Below are 20,484 nucleotides of genomic sequence, written 5' to 3' on the forward strand. Positions count from 1 at the left end.
TTCTCCAGGTGTCCATGCTGGATAATTCTTAGAACAGAGTGTGAGAGAGATTGGAACTACATAGCGGAATTTACATGTCCATGAGCATTGTGTGTCCATGCTGCTATGGCATACTTCATAGAACATCAGCGTGTGTAAGAGGAAATACGTTTGACTGCAAAGTCGATAACTAGCGTCGACCACAGACTCCGAGGTGTGATTGTCGAGACATGGCTTGACCGCGTGCATATGAGCACCGATTCGTAAGAAACACGATGACACACGATGTCAGCGCCAGCCTCCCTTGCAGCTTCAATACGTTTTCAAACCATTTCTCTGACAGAGCATCCTGCCAGCTTTCTCACACATTCATGCATCCTGCTCAACACTTCCTCTCCCGGCTGCAACTCAGCATCAAAGGAACAAACAAGAAACAAAAAACTGAAGTAGACAACATAGCTGCAATGTTGAATGCTAAGAATCTTAAACGTTTAATTTCGTGGTGCACCGAGGAGAGGCACTAACAAACTGATAAACAAACGTAGGAAAGGCTCTCGGTTAGCCTTAAACAAGCGTTGGATGAGATTTATCCAGTCCGTGGATAGGCAATTATTTTTATGGTGCGAGCCAGCGACGTTCCTGCTTGTGTCTACTGCCAAATTGCAGTGTGTATTTGTTAACTTGATGGAAACTTGTGCCCCTGCCATATCTGATATGCCTCCGACCCACAATCTGCCAGCAAAACAACAAAACGATTACAACTGTGTACATAAACATGCTGCCTGCACTCAGAATTCTTCCTTTGCTTTATAGCCTTACAGCCACCTCAGCAATAGGAAGCGGCAGTAGCACTTTTCTTGATCTTCTATCTACTAACCATCACTGTCAATGAACATAAAGTAACAGTATATCAACATCGTGATACACAAAAACAGATGTTCACCTAACAACTCACTTGAGGTTTAGGTTTCCTCACAGCACGATTGTTATATTTTGCATTCAACACAAACGTTTTGATAGTTCTGAATCAATTACGTGTATAGACATTAAATTCCTTCAAGTATTATAGTTAGCTGCTTTCCAAGCCAGTACTTGTGTATGTTGGCATGTTCTAACAGTGATGTTTGATCATTAGGTCGTTTGGTGTTTGATATTCCAAAGCTAAACACTTCCACAAGGTAATTTTTCTTAATGGGAAACATCACTATTCCGGGCTCTTAAAAGCTTTGCAAACACCAGCTGTGTATGAGATCTGTGAATACATAGGATCTGCTTCCAGGAGTCAAACTCCATGCTTGTTACAGTAGATACTATCCCCTGGATGCACATTTTCTTGGATATTTTACCCGATGTCTTGTTTCACTATTTCCATGTTATTTGTTTACTAGTTATAGATCACATCAAGTCATATGTATTCGGATATTTCAGTTCTCATATTTCGTTTCTGTGACCACGACACCACATTGATGTAACCTCACAAATAAAACCTTCCTGATATCTAGTTTTTGGTTCTCACAACAACAACAAAAAATACTTGTTGTAAGAAACAATAAGCTTCTTGCTTCCAGTGTATCATTTAGGCCGATAAAAGAGAAGACAGAAGACAGTGGTTCGGCCCGTCAAACGGACAGTAAAAGGAATGTATTTTTTTAAGCTCCAAGTATGGAGAGAGACAGTTCAGAGTGAGGTCTTCTGGGAGTTCTGGAGCATCCGTCAGGGGATGCTCTGGATTTACGACCGACCACGCAGAGGGGAGAGAGGGGAGACTGCCAATGTCCTGGTTAGGGTAAGGGAAGGGAGTGGACGTCTGTCTGTTGGACAAAGCTTGACCATTACTCCCTCTCATCAGACCTGGGTTCAAATACTATTTGCTTTCTTTCAAGTAGCTACGGTTGAAGTCAGAAGTTTATATACACTTCGGTTGGAGTCATTAAAACTCGTTTTTCAACCACTCCACACATTTCTTGTTAACAAACTATAGTTTTGGCAAGTCAGTTAGGACATCTACTTTGTGCATGACACAAGTCATTTTTCCAACAATTGTTTACAGACATATTATTTCACTTATCACAATTCCAGTGGGTCAGAAGTTTTCATACACTAAGTTGACTGTGCCTTTAAACAGCTTGGAAAATTCCAGAAAATTATTTCATGGCTTTAGAAGCTTCTGATAGGCTAATTGACATCATTTGAGTCAGTATAAGGTGTACCTGTGGATGTATTTCAAGGCCTACCTTCAAACTCAGTGTCTCTTTGCTTGACATCATGGGAAAATCAAATGAAATCAGAAATCAGAAAAATGGTAGACCTCCCCAAGTCTGGTTCATCCTTGGGAGCAATTTCCAAATGCCTGAAGATACCTAGTTCATCTGTACAAACAATAGTATGCAAGTATATACACCATGGGACCACGCAGACATCATACTGCTCAGGAACAACAGCAAATGACCTTGTGAAGATGCTGGAAGAAACAGGTACAAAAGTATCTATATCCACAGTAAAACAAGTCCCATATCGATATAACCTGAAAGGCCGCTCAGCAAGGAAGAAGCCACTGCGCCAAAACCGCCATAAAAAAAGCCAGACTGCACATGGGGACAAAGATCGTACTTTTTGGAGAAATGTCACCTAGCCTGATGAAACAAAAATAGAACTGTTTGGCCAAAATGACCATCATTATGTTTGGAGGAAAAAGGGGAGGCTTGCATGCTGAAGAACACCATCCCAACCGTGGAGCACGGGGGTGGCAGCATCATGTCGTGGGGGTGCTTTGCTGCAGGAGAGACTGGTGCACTTCACAAAATAGATGACATCATGAGGAAGGAAAATTATGTGGATATATTGAAGCAACATCTCAAGACATCAGTCAGGAAGTTAAAGCAAATGGGTCTTCCAAATGGACAATGAACCCAAGCATACTTTCAAAGTTGTGTCAAAATGGCTTAAGGGCAACAACGTCTAGGTATTGGAGTGGCCATCACAAAGCCCTGACATCAATCCTATGGAAAATTTGTGGGCAGAACTGAAAAAGCGTGTGCGAGCAAGGAGGCCTACAAACCTGACTCAGTTACACCAGCTCTGTCAAAAGGAATGGGCCAAAATTCACCCAACTTATTGTGAGAAGCTTGTGGAAGGCTACCCAAAACGTTTGACCCAAGTTAAACAATTTAAAGGCAATGCTACCAAATACTAATTGAGTGTATGTAAACTTCTGACCCACCAGGAATGTGATGAAAAAAATAAAGCTGAAATAAATCATTATCTCTACTATTATTCTGACATTCCACATTCTTAAAATAAACTGGTGATCCTAACTGACCCTAAAACAGGGAATTTTACAAGGATTAAATGTCAAATGTCAGTTTTGAAAATCTGAGTTTAAATGTATTTGGCTAAGGTGTGTGTAAACTTCAGACTTCAACTGTATATAGTTTGATTTGGCCTGCCAAGAGTGCTGGTTGAGGGCAGAGGAGGGACTCCCAATACCAGGATTGGCCATTTTTCTGTTGGACAAAGCTTGACTATCGTTCCCTCTCCCCCTCTTCTGTTATACCTTGACCTGGGTTGAAATTCCTTCTAATACCTTTGTTGAACCTGCCTAGAGTGCCAGATGGGCGATTTTAACTTTTGGGACGACTTCCTTGGTTCCATTGCATGAGGCAATGGAGTGGAGTTCACCAGATTAAAATAAATTATATAATCCTATTTTGGGCATATACAGTGCATATCAAATTAGCAACGGTTGCAATTATTTGCTGTTGTTCTGTGGATTCAGCTAGTCTCCTTTTCTCCAGACTCATAAATTTAGCCAGAGCACTAATGTCTAAAGACAAACTGACCAGCTTCCACCCCACTTATCTTCTAACAGCCAGTGAATTAGTAATTTAATCAAATCAGCTGCAGCAGCGTTCCATACATAAATCAGCCTTCAGACAGTGAAATAAATGTCGACTGTCCATTTTATCTAGGGGAGTAGAGATAGATACACTGCAGTGCCTATACACACAGGCAGAAATACGGCGAAGGGAAAATGTCACTCCTCTAAAGAATGCTGAGGATTCTCTTTGCATAGACTTCAGTTGACAGACATATGGTTTGTTGTCTGCTCTGCTACGTGCAGATCCACCCGATTGCGACGATAGAGGGAGCCACCAATATTCACCTGGTAAGAATGTGGTGCAACTCTCTATAAGCACTTGCCCAGCCTCCAAAGTTCTGTATGTCTCCAAGCAACGGGTTCATCCTTATCGTTTCACCCACCTCCACCTCTGGTAGGTCTCGAGCCGTCAGGTCATAGAAGCACTTAGAGAGCTGTGGTGCAGTTTGTTCGTGACCATGTCGCAGGGCTCAAGTAGCTTGTTAGCTACAGGGATGGTAGTCCTCAGAAGGCGTTGCGCTGGGCTGCTGGCAAGTTTTCGGTGGGTGTTCCTCAACTGTAAGATGGCTTTCCAGGGATCGTTGCTGTCATGCAAGCCCCTGTGTAATAGGTTTTTTGCAATCTTGACAGCTGACTCTGCTTTGCATTTGCCTTTGGGTGTCTTGGAGAGGTGGTCATGTGGTCAAACTCCCATTCTGAGGCGAAAAGCTTGAACGTTTTAGTGAATTGTGGGCCATTGTCCGTGCTGACCTTGTCAGGTTGGCCCTGCCTTGCAAACTGTGACCTTCTTCGTCTCTGTAGACAAGTCAGGGAGCAGTTCAATTTCTCAAAAGTCAGAGTAGTGATCAACAATGACAAGATAGTCCTTTTGTCCGTGGCTGAATAAGTCCATGCTGACAATTTGCCAGGCCCTTGTGGGACGTTTGTGTGGCATCATGGTTTCCTTTGGCTGTTCATGAGCGTACTCGTTGCATGTGGTACAGCTGCTGGCAAAGTCTTTCATTTCTGCTTGAATGTTTGGCCAGTATAATGTTTCACGAGCCTGGCGGGAGCATGCGTCACCTAAAACTGGAGTGTATGCGGGTAAGCATCTCTGGACGTAGTGATTTGGGGATAACGATCTTCTAACCTCCGAACAAGATGCCATTTTGCGCGCTGATCTCATCTCGAAAGGCCCAGTAATCTCTCACTGTGAAAGGTGTCTCCTATTTCAGGTATGGCCAACCTGTGAGGACCATGGACTTCAGTGACTGTAGGAGTTCGTCCTTGTCAGTGTGTTGCCTGATCTGGGCTAGGCAACCTTGTCACGTTTAAGTAGTCTGCCTGATTGATTTGTTGAACATCTTATTGTTCCTGCTGTGGCGAACAGATGGCATGCCGCTGATAGGAAGTGTCTCTGCCTTTACATTGTGCTGTTTCCATGCTCAGTGTCTCACTGATGTACATATCAGGTCCTGGCTTGTAGATGACCTCCAGGCTGTAGCTTTACAGAGTCAGGAGCATGCTTTGAAGCCTTTTGGGCACGTTGAGAAGAGATTTAATGAATATGTCAATGAGTGGTTTGTGGTCAGTTTCAGCAGTGACCAGCTCTCAACCATATAATTAGTGATGGAAGCGCTGGCAGGAGAAGACAATGCTGAGGCACTCTTTCTCAATTTTGACATAGTTTTGTTCGGTGGGGGTGAGTGCTCTCGCTTCAAACGCAACGGGCTGGCCTTCCTGGATAAGGCAGCATACAAGTCCACTTTGGCTGTAGTTGCTTTGGATTCTGACAGGCTTCGTGACGTCGTATTAGCGCAACACTGGCATGGATGAAGCCAGAGATTTCATCTCCGGTACTGCGGCCTCGTGTTTCAAATCAAATCAGAATCAAATCAAATTTTATGTCACATGCGTACAACAGTGAAATGCTTACTTACAATCCCATAACAACAATGCAGTTTTAAGAAAATACCTAAAAAAAAGTATGATAAAGAATAACAAATAATTAGTGAAAGAGAAGCAGTAAATAACAATAGTGGGTCTATATACAGGGGGTACCGGTACAGAGTCAATGTGCGGGGGCACCGGCGTCATGGTAACTGAGGTAATATGTACATGTAGGTAGAGTTATTAAAGTGACTATCCATTGATAATAACAGAGTATCAGCAGCGTAGAAGAGGGGGGAGAATGCAAATAGTCTGGGTTTGGGTAGCCAGTGCCATGGTGTGTCTTTGTCCAACAATCAGCGCAGAAGCTCATAGACTGCTGATAGGTGTGGCAAGAACTTTGCAAGATAGTTTGCAAAGCCGATGAGAAGGTGCTCTCCTTTTGCGTCAGACGGGTTTGGCATGTCGAGGATCGCTCTGACTTTGTCTGGGTCTGGCTTCAGGCCTTTGGCCGAGAGAATGTGGCCATGGAAGTGGACGTCTTTCACCTTGAACTGCAGCTTCTTCAGGCCAAGGCGCAGCTTAACTGATCGACAGCGCTCCATCAGTGCCAGGAGCTTCAAATCGTGGTCGCGTTCTGCTTTTTCGTCTCTGTTACCACAGCCTACAGTTAGGACATCATCAGCGATGGGTTCAATGCCCTTGAGCCCAGCCAGTAACTCGTGCTGCTTGCGTTGGTATACCTCAGGCGCCACCGATACACCAAATCGGAACTTGAGCCAGCGTTTCAGACCCCAGGAGGTCCAGAAGGTAGTCATGAAGCTGCTTTCTTCGTCCCGCTTGCAATGAAGGAATGCATCTCGGGCGTCCACCAAGGTGAAAATCCTGGCCATGGGAAGCTTGTAGAGGACATCCTCCAGTGTTGGCATGATGTCGTAGGAGTGGTTCAGTGCTTGGTTCAGATGCTTGGTTCATTGCTTGGTTCATCTTCTCATCTTCTCGGGCTTTTTCACTATGACCATATTGCTGATCCAGTCAGTTGGTTCAGTCATAGATGTCATGTGGCAATCGGCCTCATACTTGTCCAGCTGGGCCTTCAAGGCCACTTTCATTGCAATGGGCACATTGCGAGGAGCACACTAGACTGGAGTGATGCTCTCATCCAATTCAAAGGGCACCTCCACAGGTACTGATTCAACGGGCCCATTGAATACATTGTCATATCTGCTGAGTAGCTGTTCTTTGGACAGGGGTCCATGCTGGACATGCTCCACGGTGTGCAGGTCATTTGCTACGGTGAACTGCATCAGTCCCAGGCATTCCCATGTAGAGTCTGAGAGGAGACGATGTTGACTGGTTTTCACAATCTCAAATTCCAGCTTGTGTTTGTGTCCCCAAATAACACATTCGGTCTCAAAGATGCCCATAGAGCTCATTAGTTCTCCTGAGTACAGCTTTAGTCTAGTATCTCTGGGCAAAAGATTTGTCTTTGTAGCTCATTACATTGCACGTAGCACCGGAATCCAGTTGACATTGTTGCATCTTGTTGTGTAATCGTAGTGTCACAAACCATTTCTTCCCTCGAGTGTACAGCCCCAATGGATTTGTGCATGTAAATGTCACTTTCACTAAGTGACATCATCAACACAGTGAATCTTGCCTTCACTCCCTCTTCTTTTGCTTTTTTAGACACACTTTTGCAAAGTGATTATTGGTTCCACAAGCTCTGCATGGTTTTTCCATAGGCAGGGCAGTGCTCTTTGCCTCGTGCGTGTGCATTTCCAAAGTATTTGCATGATATGGGGTGGTCTTGTGTCCACCGTTTGATTGGTTTGTCTGAATGTCTGCCTTGCAACAGCGTGAACAGTATCAACGTTGGTGTGTGGGGTTTCGATTTCCATTGCTCTCATTCTCATGTCAGTGACTTCAGCAGTGCGGCACACTTCCATGGCAGTTACTAATGTTCAGCCACTCACTCTTAGTAGATGCCGGCGCGCGTCCTCATTTGAAATTCCCAGGAATATTTGTCACGAATCAGTTCGTCTTTCAATCCCTCATATTCACAAGTAGCGTATCTTTCTCTCAAACGGGTTACACAGTTGTGTACTGACTCACCCTCTTCCTGTTTGCAGCTTCCAGAAACAAACTGCTCGTAAATGACGTTCCTGGCGGGTTTGAAGTTATTCTCCAATGCATCCAGTGTGGCCTGTTGTTGTGCTGTGAGGGTGAGATTGTGCCGGTAGAAAGGCCTGCATTCGCTGCCCATTAAGCTCCTCAGAGTTGCCGCTTGGACCTCGTTGGGTTTCTCATGTAGACCTGTCGCCAGCGCATAGTCCTCGAATTCATCCCTGAAGTTGTCCCAATTAGTATTCCAGTCCCCTGTGAGAACCATGGGATTTGGTGGCGGAATGTTCACTGCCATAGCGATGGAATAGGAGATCTCTCTGCCGTCAGCCATCGAGGTAGGTGGTGATGCTAGCTAGCCAGCTAACAACAAGTTGATCAGTGGTTTGACTAACGTTAGCAGTAAGAAACGGCGTGTGTTCACATATGGAACGTAACTGCGCCTATACTGTAACTTAACTACTGTAATATTTGTGTTGTGGAGAAATGACCAGGCAGGAGACGGGAGTACAATTAGTTTAGTTTAGTCAAAACCTCTCGTGCTCTACAGCTCCCGGCACAATAGTGTGCATGTGCATTTCCTATTAGGTGTAGTAACGTAACACTGCCCTAATACATTACTGCTTAGTAACAGCACAGTAACTCATATTAACAGATGTAGATCACAGATACTACAGCTACAAAAATAACAAACGTGTGGGTTTAGAGACACTTCTGATACCATGTTCCAGTACGATATATTGGACAAAAGAATAAAGACAGACACAAATGTTCAAGTTCAATAGCCTTCTTCAAGCATTGTATAAGTCCCTCATACGGGGTCTGGGGGAACAGACCAGCTAGTCGATTACAGCCCAGCTAGTCGATTAACAATTGTAGCCTAGTCTAGTAAGTTGACCATGTGTGTTAGGGTGACCATCCCTTTTTTTTCCCGGGACAGTTTCAGCCCCATTTCAGGTGTCCAAACTTTTCAGGCTACAACAAAAAGGTACATTTGTCAGCAAGACGCATCAATTAATGCAGGCCTAATCAATGGCAATCGCTGTCAGTAGGCATACTTTTTGGTGTTTTGTAACAGATGTCTATTTCCATTCATCAAATGGCGCAGGAACATGGACAGGTAGCCTACGTGGTTAAAGGGATTTGTTTGACAATCAAATAAAAATACCATGACTGGTGTTCACGCCACATTAAAAGGTAATAATTGTTCACAGTTTAAATTACGTCTTTATTATTAGGCCCATAAAAAAAGTATGTGCAAAGCGCTTGCTTTCAACATAGAGTCCACCCTCCCCCATGAATGTCATGGTGTAATGCGTGTGTGTGTGTGTGTGTGCGTGTGTGTGTGTTTTCAAGTGTCCAGAGTAAGTTGACTTGTTCCAGTCCCACACACCTCTGATTAAAGCCAGATGAGCTCTCCTCCAGGTCCTAAACATGAGATTTGTCAGTATGGTCCCAACCAGTATGCTCCTGCCCAGCCCCCCTCATTCATAAACAATCAGGCAGCTCACAGAGGGGTACAAGGCCATAGACGAGACCAATACTCAGGAAGAGTAGCGAGGACAGTAACCGTTAAACAAAGCTCCTCACACGGTTATTATTCCAAGAAGGGGAGGTGTCAGATAAAAAATACAAATAAACGTTATTTGTCACACGCTTTGTACACAACAGGTGTAGAATAACAGCAAAATGCTTACTTACAGAGAGAAAGAAAATAGAGAAATAATAGAAAAGTAAAACCTGTAAAAATAAATGTAATAATAAATGCAGAATGAGTGACGATAACTTGGCTATGTACATGGGGTACCAGTACCGAGTCGATGTGAGGGCATGTATGGAAGATGTTTTCCCACTACTATAGCTGTGGATATGGCTGTGTTCCATCTGGACTATAGCAGTCTAGGGTCAGTTTCATTAGAGTATGGAATGGAAAACGTTTTGTAGCAGAATGAGCATTTCTAGCTCTCCCCAGGCTGTAATGCAAGGACTGAGGCTGCCTGGGTGTGTAGTAGGTGGTCAGTGGGGATGGGACCCAGAGGTTACAGGGAAACTCTTAGTCCGTGTCCCTGTCCCAAATGGCACTCTATTCTCTATATAGTGTACTACTTTTGACCAGGGACCATGGGGAATAGGGTGCCATTTGGGACTCAGCCTTGGTGTGATGTGATAGCTGCTAATGTGAGCCTCTATCTCCAGCTGCATATCTAACTCAATTCTCTAATGATGGTCACGGGCCTGCATCACATGTGAGCGTAGGAATCTGAGAGTCAGAGTTGGCTTTACAGAAACAGAGGAGCGTTTCAGGGTTTCAGACCCAGTTCCAGGTTGTGTCCCAAATGGCACCGTCTTCCCTATATAGTGCACTACATTAGGTAGGGCACAATATAAGGAACATATACAGTAGGTGCCAGGGAGGCAGGCCCAGTCTCCAATATGTTGTTGGTACTTTCCTCCCTTTTTGCACTACAAGAACATGACCTGAGAAGTTAATTCAGTACTGCTGGATTTATAACTGAGTGCTCAGTCACTGAGGGAATTCCCAATACTAGTAACAGGCATATCTACTCCAAAAACGTTCAATAATGGGTCTTCACTGGTAGTGTCAGAAACCCCACACCTGGTTGCATGACATGAGGTCTGGCTGTGGACTAACACCACACAGGAACTGAATTTAATTCACTTCAGATTATTTATTGGAGGTGTGTTCCCAATTTTTCCCAGTTATCATACACAGTAAACGGTTTGTACTCGAAAATACAAGCCATCAACATTTTGGCGAAAAAGTATTATATCAATATTCTTCCCTAAGACATAATAACAGTTAATAAGAACCAGGACCGTTCTAGAGGCTACACTCATGCAGGTTCACTGTTTCTCACAGTCAGTTGCACCACTGACTCAACTGCTCAATTAGGCACCACACTATCTACCAAGAGAGTTTTCATCTATATTCTTTGTAGCTGTCTATTTACCACCACAAACCGATGCTGGCTCTAAGACCGCACTCAATGAGCAAACAGGAAAATGCTCATCCAGAGGCGGTGCTACTAGTGGACGGGGACTTTAATGCAGGGAAACCTAAAACCGTTTTACCTCATTTCTACCAGCATGTTAAATGTGCAACCAGGTGGGAAAAAACTCTAGACCACCTTTAGTCCACACACAAAGACGCGTACAAAGCCCCCCCTCACCCTCCATTTGGCAAATCTGACCATAATTCTATCCTCCTGATTCCTGCTTACAAGCAAAAACTAATGCAGGATGCACCAGTGACTGGGTCAATAAAAAAGTGGTTAAATTAAATATGTTCCGGGATTCTTCCGATAGCATTGAGGGGTACACCACATCAGTCACTAGCTTCATCAATAAGTACATCAATGACGTCATCCCCATAGTGACTGTATGTATATGCCCAAACCAGAAGCCATGGATTACAGGCAACATCCGCACTGAGCTAAAGGGTACAGCTGCCGCTTTCAAGGAGTGGCAGCTGTACCCGCTCGTGAACTGTGGCAGGGCTTGCAAACTATTACAGACTATAAAGGGAAACACAGCCGCGAGCTGCCCATTGACACGAGCCTACCAGATGAACTAATTTACTTCTATGCTTGCTTCGAGGCAAGTAACACTGAAACATGCATGAGAGCATCAGCTGTTCCGGACGACTGTGTGATCACGTTCTACGTAGCCGATGTGAGTAAGACTTTCAAACAGGTCAACATTCACAAGAACTCAGGGCCAGACGGATTAGCAGGACGTGTACTCCGAGCATGCTCTAACTGTCCGAGTCTGTAATACCAACATGTTTCAAGCAGACCACCATAGTCCCTGTGCCAAAAGAACACTAAGGTGACCTGCCTAAATGACTACCGACCCGTAGCACTCACGTCTGTTGCCAAGAAGGGCTTTGAAAGGCTGGTCATAGCTCACATCAACACCATTATCCCAGAAACCATAGACCCACTCCAATTTGCATACCTGCCCAACAGATCCACAGATGATGCAATCTCTGTTGCACTCCACACTGGCCTTTCACACCTGGACAAAAGGAACACATATGTGAGAATGCTATTCATTGACTACAGCTCAGTGTTCAACACCATAGTTCCCGCAAAGCTCATCACTAAGCTAAGGACCCTGGGACTAAACACCTCCCTGTGCTACTGGACACTGGACTTCCTGACGGGCAGCCCCTGGGTGTTAAAGGGAGGTAACGACACATCCGCCAAGTGGATCCTCAACACGTGGGCCCCTCAGGGGTGTGTGCTCAGTCCCCTCCTGTACTCTCTGTTCACTCATGACTGCATGGCCAAGCACAACTCCAACACCATCATTAAGTTTGCCGATGACACAACAGTGGTAGACCTGATCACTGACAACAATGAGACAGTCTATAGGGAGGAGGTCAGAGACCTGGTCGTGTGGTGTTAGGACAACAACCTCTCCCTCAATGTGATCAAGACAAAGGAGATGATTGTGGACTACAGGAAAAGGAGAACCCAGCACGCCCCATTCTCATCGATGGGGCTGTAGTGGAGCAGGTTGAGAGCTTCAAGTTCCTTGGTGCCCACATCACCAACAAACTGTCACACCAAGACAGTTGTGAAGAGGGCACGACAAAACGTATTCCCCCCAGGAGACTGAAAATATTTGGCATGGGTCCTCAGTTCCTCAAAAGGTTATACAGCTTCACCATGGTTGCAACTGCTTGGCCTCCGACCACAAGGCACTACAGAGGGTATTGCGTACGGCCCAGTGCATCACTGGGTCCAAGCTTCCTGCCACCCAGGACCTCTATACCAGGCGGTGTCAGAGGAAGGCCCTAAAAATTGTCAAAGACTCCAGCCACTCAAGTCATAGACTGTTCTCTCTGCTCCCACATGGCAAGCGGTACCTGAGCGCCATGTCTAGGTCCAAGAGGCTTCTAAACAGCTTCTACCCCCAAGCCATAAGACTCCTGAACATCTATTCAAATGGCGACCCAGACTATCTGCATTGCCCCCACCCCTTTTTTACGCTGCTGCTACTCTCTGTTTATTATGTATGCATAGTCAATTTAATAACTCTACCTACATGTACATTGTCATGACATTGGCCTGGGGATAGGTTTATGACCGTCATAAATACCTCTTCCCCCCTTTTTCCTCTCTTTACCCTACTGATGTTACATTTGCAAAACCCTTGGTTAACATAGAGATTCTGGGAACATCAGAAGGTGGGGGGAAATTAACTATATTCTGGTAATCCGACCAATTGACCATATGCGGTGGTACTTAATGAATATGATGTCAGTTCGGTTGTCATCTGAGACATTCTCATCAATGATAAGAGGACATAAACTCTACAGTGGAAAGTCTACACATCAGAGTTATCAGATTCACATGGAATTGTTGTTCAATTTAAATGTTTGAATATGAAATTATTTGTGATGGGATGAAATGTGATTTTAGCTTCTAAAATGTGAGATTTGGGTTTTCATAAGGTAGGGCTCTGCTCAATCAGTGGCCCGCCCCTGTGAAGAGACATGGGCTATAAAACTTTTCAAACACGCCCTCCTCTCCTTTCTAATATAAAGCCTTGACGACAATGTAACCTCCTGTTGTGAGGAGGACGGTCCGATGTCAGAATGTTTCAGATAATAACTACAGAACGAAGCCAACATCAGCGTGAGCTTTGGTTGCACATGGTATGAACTTTGAACTCTTATTCACTACAGAAGTGATACCTCCTAGCCGTTGAGTTAGCAACAGCAGCTGCAAACGTAGGTTAGAAAGGAAAAGAGTATCCCATCTATCACACAACGATGTTACTACAACGTATCCAAATACCACCAGAGACATTCTTCAAAGGACAAAGGACTCAATTTGGCAACACGGCCTTCCATCTACCACCAACCTACTGAAACGCAGCTCAGAGTAAATATTTATTGCATTTTCCTTTTCCAAATGGGCGGTAATTTAGAATGCATAAGATACTGTATTTATGATAGCACAGCTTCGCCCTTTGTTCCTCAGTCTTCCCGCTCTTTCACTCAAACCCAGACCCTTTTCTTTTGTGTAACAAGCTGTCATATCTGTTCCGCTCGAAAGGGACGTTTTCCTTTAGGACGTAATCAAGTTATGATTTAATTATGTGTATGTGTAATTCTGTGTGATTAGTTAGGTATTTAGCAAATAAATAATTAAACCCAATTTTGTATTGCTGATTCAACTTGTTAGACAGGGTTCGTGCAGATAACCAAGAATTTACAACTTTCAGATGAGACTGAATTAAGGTGACGATTAATATTGACTGCTATTGATGTAAAATATTACTAGGTCTTTAAGAGTTTATTCGGAAGATGACAGCTGTATAAATATTATTTTGTTATTTTATTATTTTAATTAACTCTCTAGTTAATTACATTTACATGATTAGCTCAATCAGGTAATATTAATTACGGAGAAATTATTATATAGCATAGCATGTCATATCACTTAATCCAGCATAGCCAAAGACACGACAACATATTACCTCAATTACCTAGACTAACCGATGCCCCTTCACTTTACTGCTGCTCTTTAATATTTTATTAGTTTTATTTCAGATTTTTTGTAGCTATTTTTTCTTAAAACTGCATTGTTGGTTAATGGCTTGTATGGAAGCATTTCGCTGTAAGGTCTACACCAGATGTATTTGGCGCATGTGACAAATACAATTTGATTTGACTTGATCTGATCATCACTCATGATGACTTAACTTCTGTGTCCAGATTTACAGGTGGCGTTGTTTTCTCTTAAAATGTCCCAAACAGAGCTGAAAGAATTAGGGTCTAATTGCAGTGGATTTCCATAGTTAGACATGGGAAGGAATAGCATATGCGTACATGTCCCACTATCATATTCACCAGAGAAACATTTATACCGGCCGAAAAGGACCATTTCAAAACCGTTAGATTCTGAGGTCTATTCTAATAAACCATGGCAGTGCACGTGATGAACTTGCTTAACCTTCAGGTTAAAAAGGGGTCAATCCAATCCAAAAGTCACTTACAACTAATGGATGCTTTAATGGGTCACGATTACTCATACATAATATAGAACACACCTAATGATTTGTGCCCGTCGGATGTGCACAATAGAACCTAGACCATGTAAGGTAAACCATGCGCGCACGGCACGATGGACTGTTCGCTTGTAATAACATGCATATTCGAGTAAAGCTCACTTACCGAGTGCTGTCGTTAATTTAATATACTGCATTCGCCCGAGCATCTTGGTATCATCGGTCTCCAGGGCGGCAGGAGCGGTATTCTTCGACCCTTCCCGTCTGACGCGCAATATTCAACTAAAGACAGATCTCTCTTGAGGCGCGAGGGGTGACTGAACTACTCTGAGAATTCTCCTGACATTTCCTGTATTCTAGCATCTGCGTTTGAAGTACAAGATGAACCCTGTAAGTGCCACTAAACCTAAACTTATTCCGTTTAAAAATATAAGTGTTATTCTTCTGTTCAGTGGCACGTCACCGCTCCATATCCTCTGCTGCTGCGTAGGCTACTGCGTGGAGTGGACCGGGCAGGGAAAACAAGTTTGTGGGAGTTGGCTTGCCAAGCCAACCCATGGGCAAATCTTATCCTGCAAAAAAACAATGACAGCGAGGTCTGACTCTGTATATAAGAGTAGTTACTTTGGAATGGGGAATCACCACCAATCCAAATCACCACCATTAGTGTTATCCATAGCCAATATATTATTCAAAAGACATTCCCTTGCCAGGTCTTGTAAAGTGATGAAAAAAACAGCAGGTGATTTCAACCTTTCTATAAACCTTCCCTGAAATGTCATGGTTAAATATACAGCATTACTAAAATGATAATGTCAAAGAAAACGACTTGACAGTAAGAAAAGCGATGGAGCTCACATGATGGAACCATGTCACTCAAAATATTTTGCCAGCTATAATCATCCTTCAGTCATGCTTTGCTTTGGTTTTGAGGAAATAGCTCTATCATTGTTGTCTAAAGAACATCACATTTACCACCACCTCATCGATAAACACAATCTGGACTAATAACTATTTCTGTACTTTCTTTCTGAGTAATTACAGGATAACATTAACTTTAGATTCAGGTGTTGGGGCGTGCTCCTGGCTTATGGAGTTATGGCTAGCATGCACACAGTATGGTTGACTTTCACAACCCTACTGACAGTTAATTCACTACACCTGTTCTGGAAAAGAGAGTTTAACAAAAAAAATATAATAATATATGCCATTTAGCAGACGCTTTTGTCCAAAGCAATTTACAGTCATGCGTGCACATATTTTATATGGTAGACAGGGAACAACATCCATAAAGTAGTTGTATGAGGGGTTTGGGATGAGTAAGAGAACATGTAGCCGCAGAAACAGTAGAAGTGGCAACCTTCAACTCACCACTGACCCATCGCCATTGTTGACATACTTCTTGTTAGCCCTCTTTTTCCTGAAGGTTTCCATTTCAATTTGAGACAGATTGAGACTGTGTTTGGATACTGGATACATGAGATGTGTTCCTATTTACCTTGACCCGTCATTTTCCATTTGGGAGGTAATGCCTTAGCAGATAGCTACCCGTCTCTGTTTCTACAATCACTAAGTGGCATGAACACTATGTGTCCATTTCAGTACCGCGTAATAAATATTTCTAGATGTTTCGTACACACAGGATGTCATTCGCTGGGGGTTCACTGCATCTGTTAGTTAACACGTTACAGATGACTGTTATTTACTGTTCATGGATTCTGTGACCCAAACACATGCACTCAAGCATACACACACACACACACACACACACACACACACACACACACACACACACACACACACACACACACACACACACACACACACACACAGACAAAAGTATTTCCTGTGTCTTCAGCCCGCCAGATATCTTCCATGACTGCATTTTAAGACACTGATTAGTGTTCATGTTGTCCCCTTCCCTTCCCACTGTCACTGCCTGTTGATGGCAGAATGGAGAATGTGGATCGTGGTATAGGAGGTGTACATGCTACAGGCGGCTTATCGACAATGCATATCCTGAGCAAATCCTTTGAAATGAATTGAATTATTTTGGATTGTGTGACATAACAATATTGGTCATCGAATTAGCCAAAAGCCACAGAAACAATATGCTTAATATCTCTGAACAACTAGGACTCGGTTACATACAAGGAATCTGTCAAATACATAAGAATCTGGAATAAGTATGTCCTGTACATTATATACACTACATGACCAAAAGTATGTGGACACCTGCTCGTCAAACATCTCAATCCAAAAGTCACGGGCGTTAATATAGAGTTGGTCCCGCCTTTGCTGCTATGACAACCTCCACTCTTCAGATTTTCCTCAAAGAATTTTGGACCACTGTTGCTGGAAATTTCTTCCATTTCAGCCGCAAGAGCGTTAGTGAGGTCGGGCATTGGTTTTGGGCGATTAGGCCTGGCTCGCAGTCGGTGTTCCAATTCATCCCAAAGGTGCACAGAGCAGGCCAGTCAAGTTGTTGCACACCGATCTCGATAAACCATTTCTGTATGGACCTCGCTTTATGCACAGGGGCATTGTCATACTAAAACAGGAAAGGGCCTTCCCCAAACTGTTGCCACAAAGTTGGTAGCACAGAATTGTCTAGAATGTCATTGTATGCTGTAGCGTTAAGATTTCCCTTCACTGGAACTAAGGGGCCTAGCCCGAACCATGAAAAACGGGGTACCAGTACCGAGTCAATGTGCGGGGGTACAGGTTAGTTGAGGTTACGCCATCCAGCTGACACTTGGCATTGCACATGGTGATCTTAGGTAGTGTGCGCCTGCTTGGCCATGGAAACCCATTTCATGAAGCTTCCGACAAACAGTGTAGTTATTCCACTGCCAGTTTGGAACTCGGTAGTGAGTGTCGCAACCGAGGACAGACTATTTTTTACGTTCTACGTGCTTCAGCTCTTGGTGGTCCCATTCTGTGAGCTTGTGTGGCTTACCACTTCGCGGCTGAGCCGTTGTTGCTCACCATTTAACTCACCACTTAACACTAAACTCGGTGGTGTTTTCATATTCTCAAAATATTCATTTTGGAACCCAGAACCAAATCTCATGGATATTTGGATAGAATACCAAATACATACACCTTAACTGTATTATCTAAGTGATACAATTTGAATGTAAACTATATGAAATATTAATAATATTAATAATATTAATAATATTCATAAGTTCATAATTGATAGTGGTATCTTTTTCTAAACTACTTTGACTTACAGACTTGCTCCAATGCTCCTCTTTGATTATTGTTTTGGAGCTATTTATGGTTATATGTTTACAATGTTCTCTTGACATATTCACCCCCAAATTACAAATGTTCCCATACATTCCCATGTTAGGCTGTTAGAAACAAATGATCTGACTTTCAAAGAAAAGCTTTTAAGCTGTCATTTGGTGGTGAGTTAATAGCTGATTATACTGGCCTGTTACGGAAGAGGTCAATCAGAAACTCACTCATAAAACAATAAACTCATAGTTAATGTGAATAACTAACGACGGAAGATAGATAGAGCAGAGGAAGTTCCCTTCTCTGAATCAAATAATCTAATTAGTCATGACAAGGAAGAAGAAGAGACAGTAAGAAGTCTGCTTTCTCAAAGTCTATTCATTCATTAAAAAAAATGATTTACTGCTTTCATGTCTCTCTCTCTGACCGTTGTTGAAAACCCTCCATCTACTCCCTGTTACAGGCGAATAGCACAGCTAGCGAAACCCTGTTCAGCTCAAGGTGGATGTTGAGTCACTGACCTTTTTACTACACAGGGGACATGGATGGTAAAGACTTCAATCTACGTTCTGACAACTCAGTATGAAATAAAGCAGAGAGATTCCTACTGAATGTCCTCTGAGACTATTTCCAGATCAGATTTGTTTTCACCTTTGTACTTCTCTCTTTGTCCTTTTAGGAACAGTATTTAAGACAGTTTGTTTGAAACGCACTTTTCAAACAAAAATAAACAGGAAACATCTATTAGGGAATGAATCGCCAACATCACTCTACGAGACAAGCAATACCTACAGTATGGCAGAATACTGATAATCGACTACAGCTCAGTGTTCAAGACCAGAGTGCCCTCCAAGCTCGTCACCAAGCTCGGGACCCTGGGACTGAACATCTCCCTCTGCAACTGGATCGTGACGGGCTGACCCCAGGTGGTGAGAGTAGGCAACCACACCTCCGCCACGCTGACCCTCAACAAAGGACCCCTCCTGGGTTGTGTGCTTAGCCCCCTCCTGTACTCCCTGTTTACACATGACTGTGTTGCCATGCACGACTCCAACTACATCATCAAGTTTGCTGGTGACACTACGGTGGTAGGCCTGATCACAAATGGCGACATGACAGCCCACAGGGAGGAGGCCAGAGACCTGGCAGTGTGGTGCTAGGACAACAACCTCTCCCTCACCATCAGCAAGCCCAAGGAGCTGATCTTGGACTACAGGAAACGGGGGTGCACACCTCCATCCACATCAACGGGGCCGCAGTAGAGAGGGTCAATAGCTTCAGGTTCCTCAGTATCCACAGCACTGAGGGCTTAAAATGGTCCTCTCACAACAGCACATTCCTGAAGAAGACACGGCAGAGACTCTTCTCCCTCAGGAGGCAGAAAAAAATTTGACATGTACCCTCAGATCCTGACAAACTGCTGCACCATCTAGAGCATCCTGACTAGTTGTATCAAAGGCTGGTATGAGAACTCCACCGCCCTTGACCGGAAGGCCCTACAGAGGGAGGTGCGGACTGCCCAGCACATCCCGGGGGGCAACATCCAAGCCATCCAGGACATACATGTCAGGCGGTGTTAGAGAAGGCCCCAAAACATTGCCAAAGGCTCCACCCTACATGCTTATGTATAAACCTACAAAAGGTGCTATCTAGAACCTAAAAGAGTTATTTGGCTGTCTCTGTAGGAGGACCCTTTGAATAACCCTTTTTGGTTCAAGGTAGAAACATTTTGGTTTCAGGTAGAACCCTTTTTTTTACCTGGAACTAAAAAGGGTTCTCCTATGAGGACAGCCGAATAACCCTTTAGGAACCCTTTTTTCTAACCACTCCAGTACCACTGCACATTGAATAAGGTACTGGCACTGACCTGTATAGACTAAAAAATGTTCATGTTTCTTTTACCTATATCGTACTTCCAGAGTTTGTTTTCTATTTCTTTCTATTAAATTATATTTTCTATTATTACTATTGTCACTGCATTGTTGGGAAAGAGCACACAAGGTAAGAATTTGAATGTGATGTTTTACACCTGTTGTATCCTGTGCGCGTGGCGAATAAACTTTGAAACTTGAATCTTTCTGGGTTTGATGAGACACAACCTTATCCTGGCCACTTAGGGCCATGTAACTCTGGTTCCCCCATGTACCTTCCTGAGGCCCCTGGATGCCCTATCTTCCCCTCTGTCCTAATGGCCATGCCTAGGCCATCAGGGTGCCCTGGCCTTTTGGCTCTGTCAACAATGGCTCAAAGCTGGAGGTTACAGCAAGGTCATAACCTCTCTCCCATGGTCCAGTTACTTTTGGTGTTGTGAAACATATTTTCTCTGCGATCCATTTACCGTTGAC

The 20,484-nt window shown here is 43.7% G+C and overlaps 1 protein-coding gene across 2 annotated transcripts in view; it reads right to left on the reverse strand.

Annotated features, from left to right (window-relative positions):
- LOC135517638 (integrin alpha-1-like) overlaps positions 1-15,412 on the reverse strand; it is a 70,799-nt gene extending 55,387 nt beyond the window's left edge. Inside the window, exons 1-2 of one of the 2 annotated variants that reach the window (XM_064942129.1) lie at positions 15,060-15,412; positions 11,828-11,887 (exon numbers count right to left, since the gene is read on the reverse strand). In XM_064942129.1, the coding sequence (XP_064798201.1) occupies positions 11,828-11,887; positions 15,060-15,102 (103 nt within the window). In that variant the 5' untranslated portion in view covers positions 15,103-15,412. The remainder of the gene's footprint in view (positions 1-11,827; positions 11,888-15,059) is intronic. The other variant, XM_064942130.1, reaches the window with a different exon arrangement.
- Positions 15,413-20,484: the final 5,072 nt, after the last annotated feature.

The sequence above is a fragment of the Oncorhynchus masou genome, chromosome 28 (assembly GCF_036934945.1).
Source record: "Oncorhynchus masou masou isolate Uvic2021 chromosome 28, UVic_Omas_1.1, whole genome shotgun sequence".
NCBI classification, from domain to species: domain Eukaryota; kingdom Metazoa; phylum Chordata; class Actinopteri; order Salmoniformes; family Salmonidae; genus Oncorhynchus; species Oncorhynchus masou.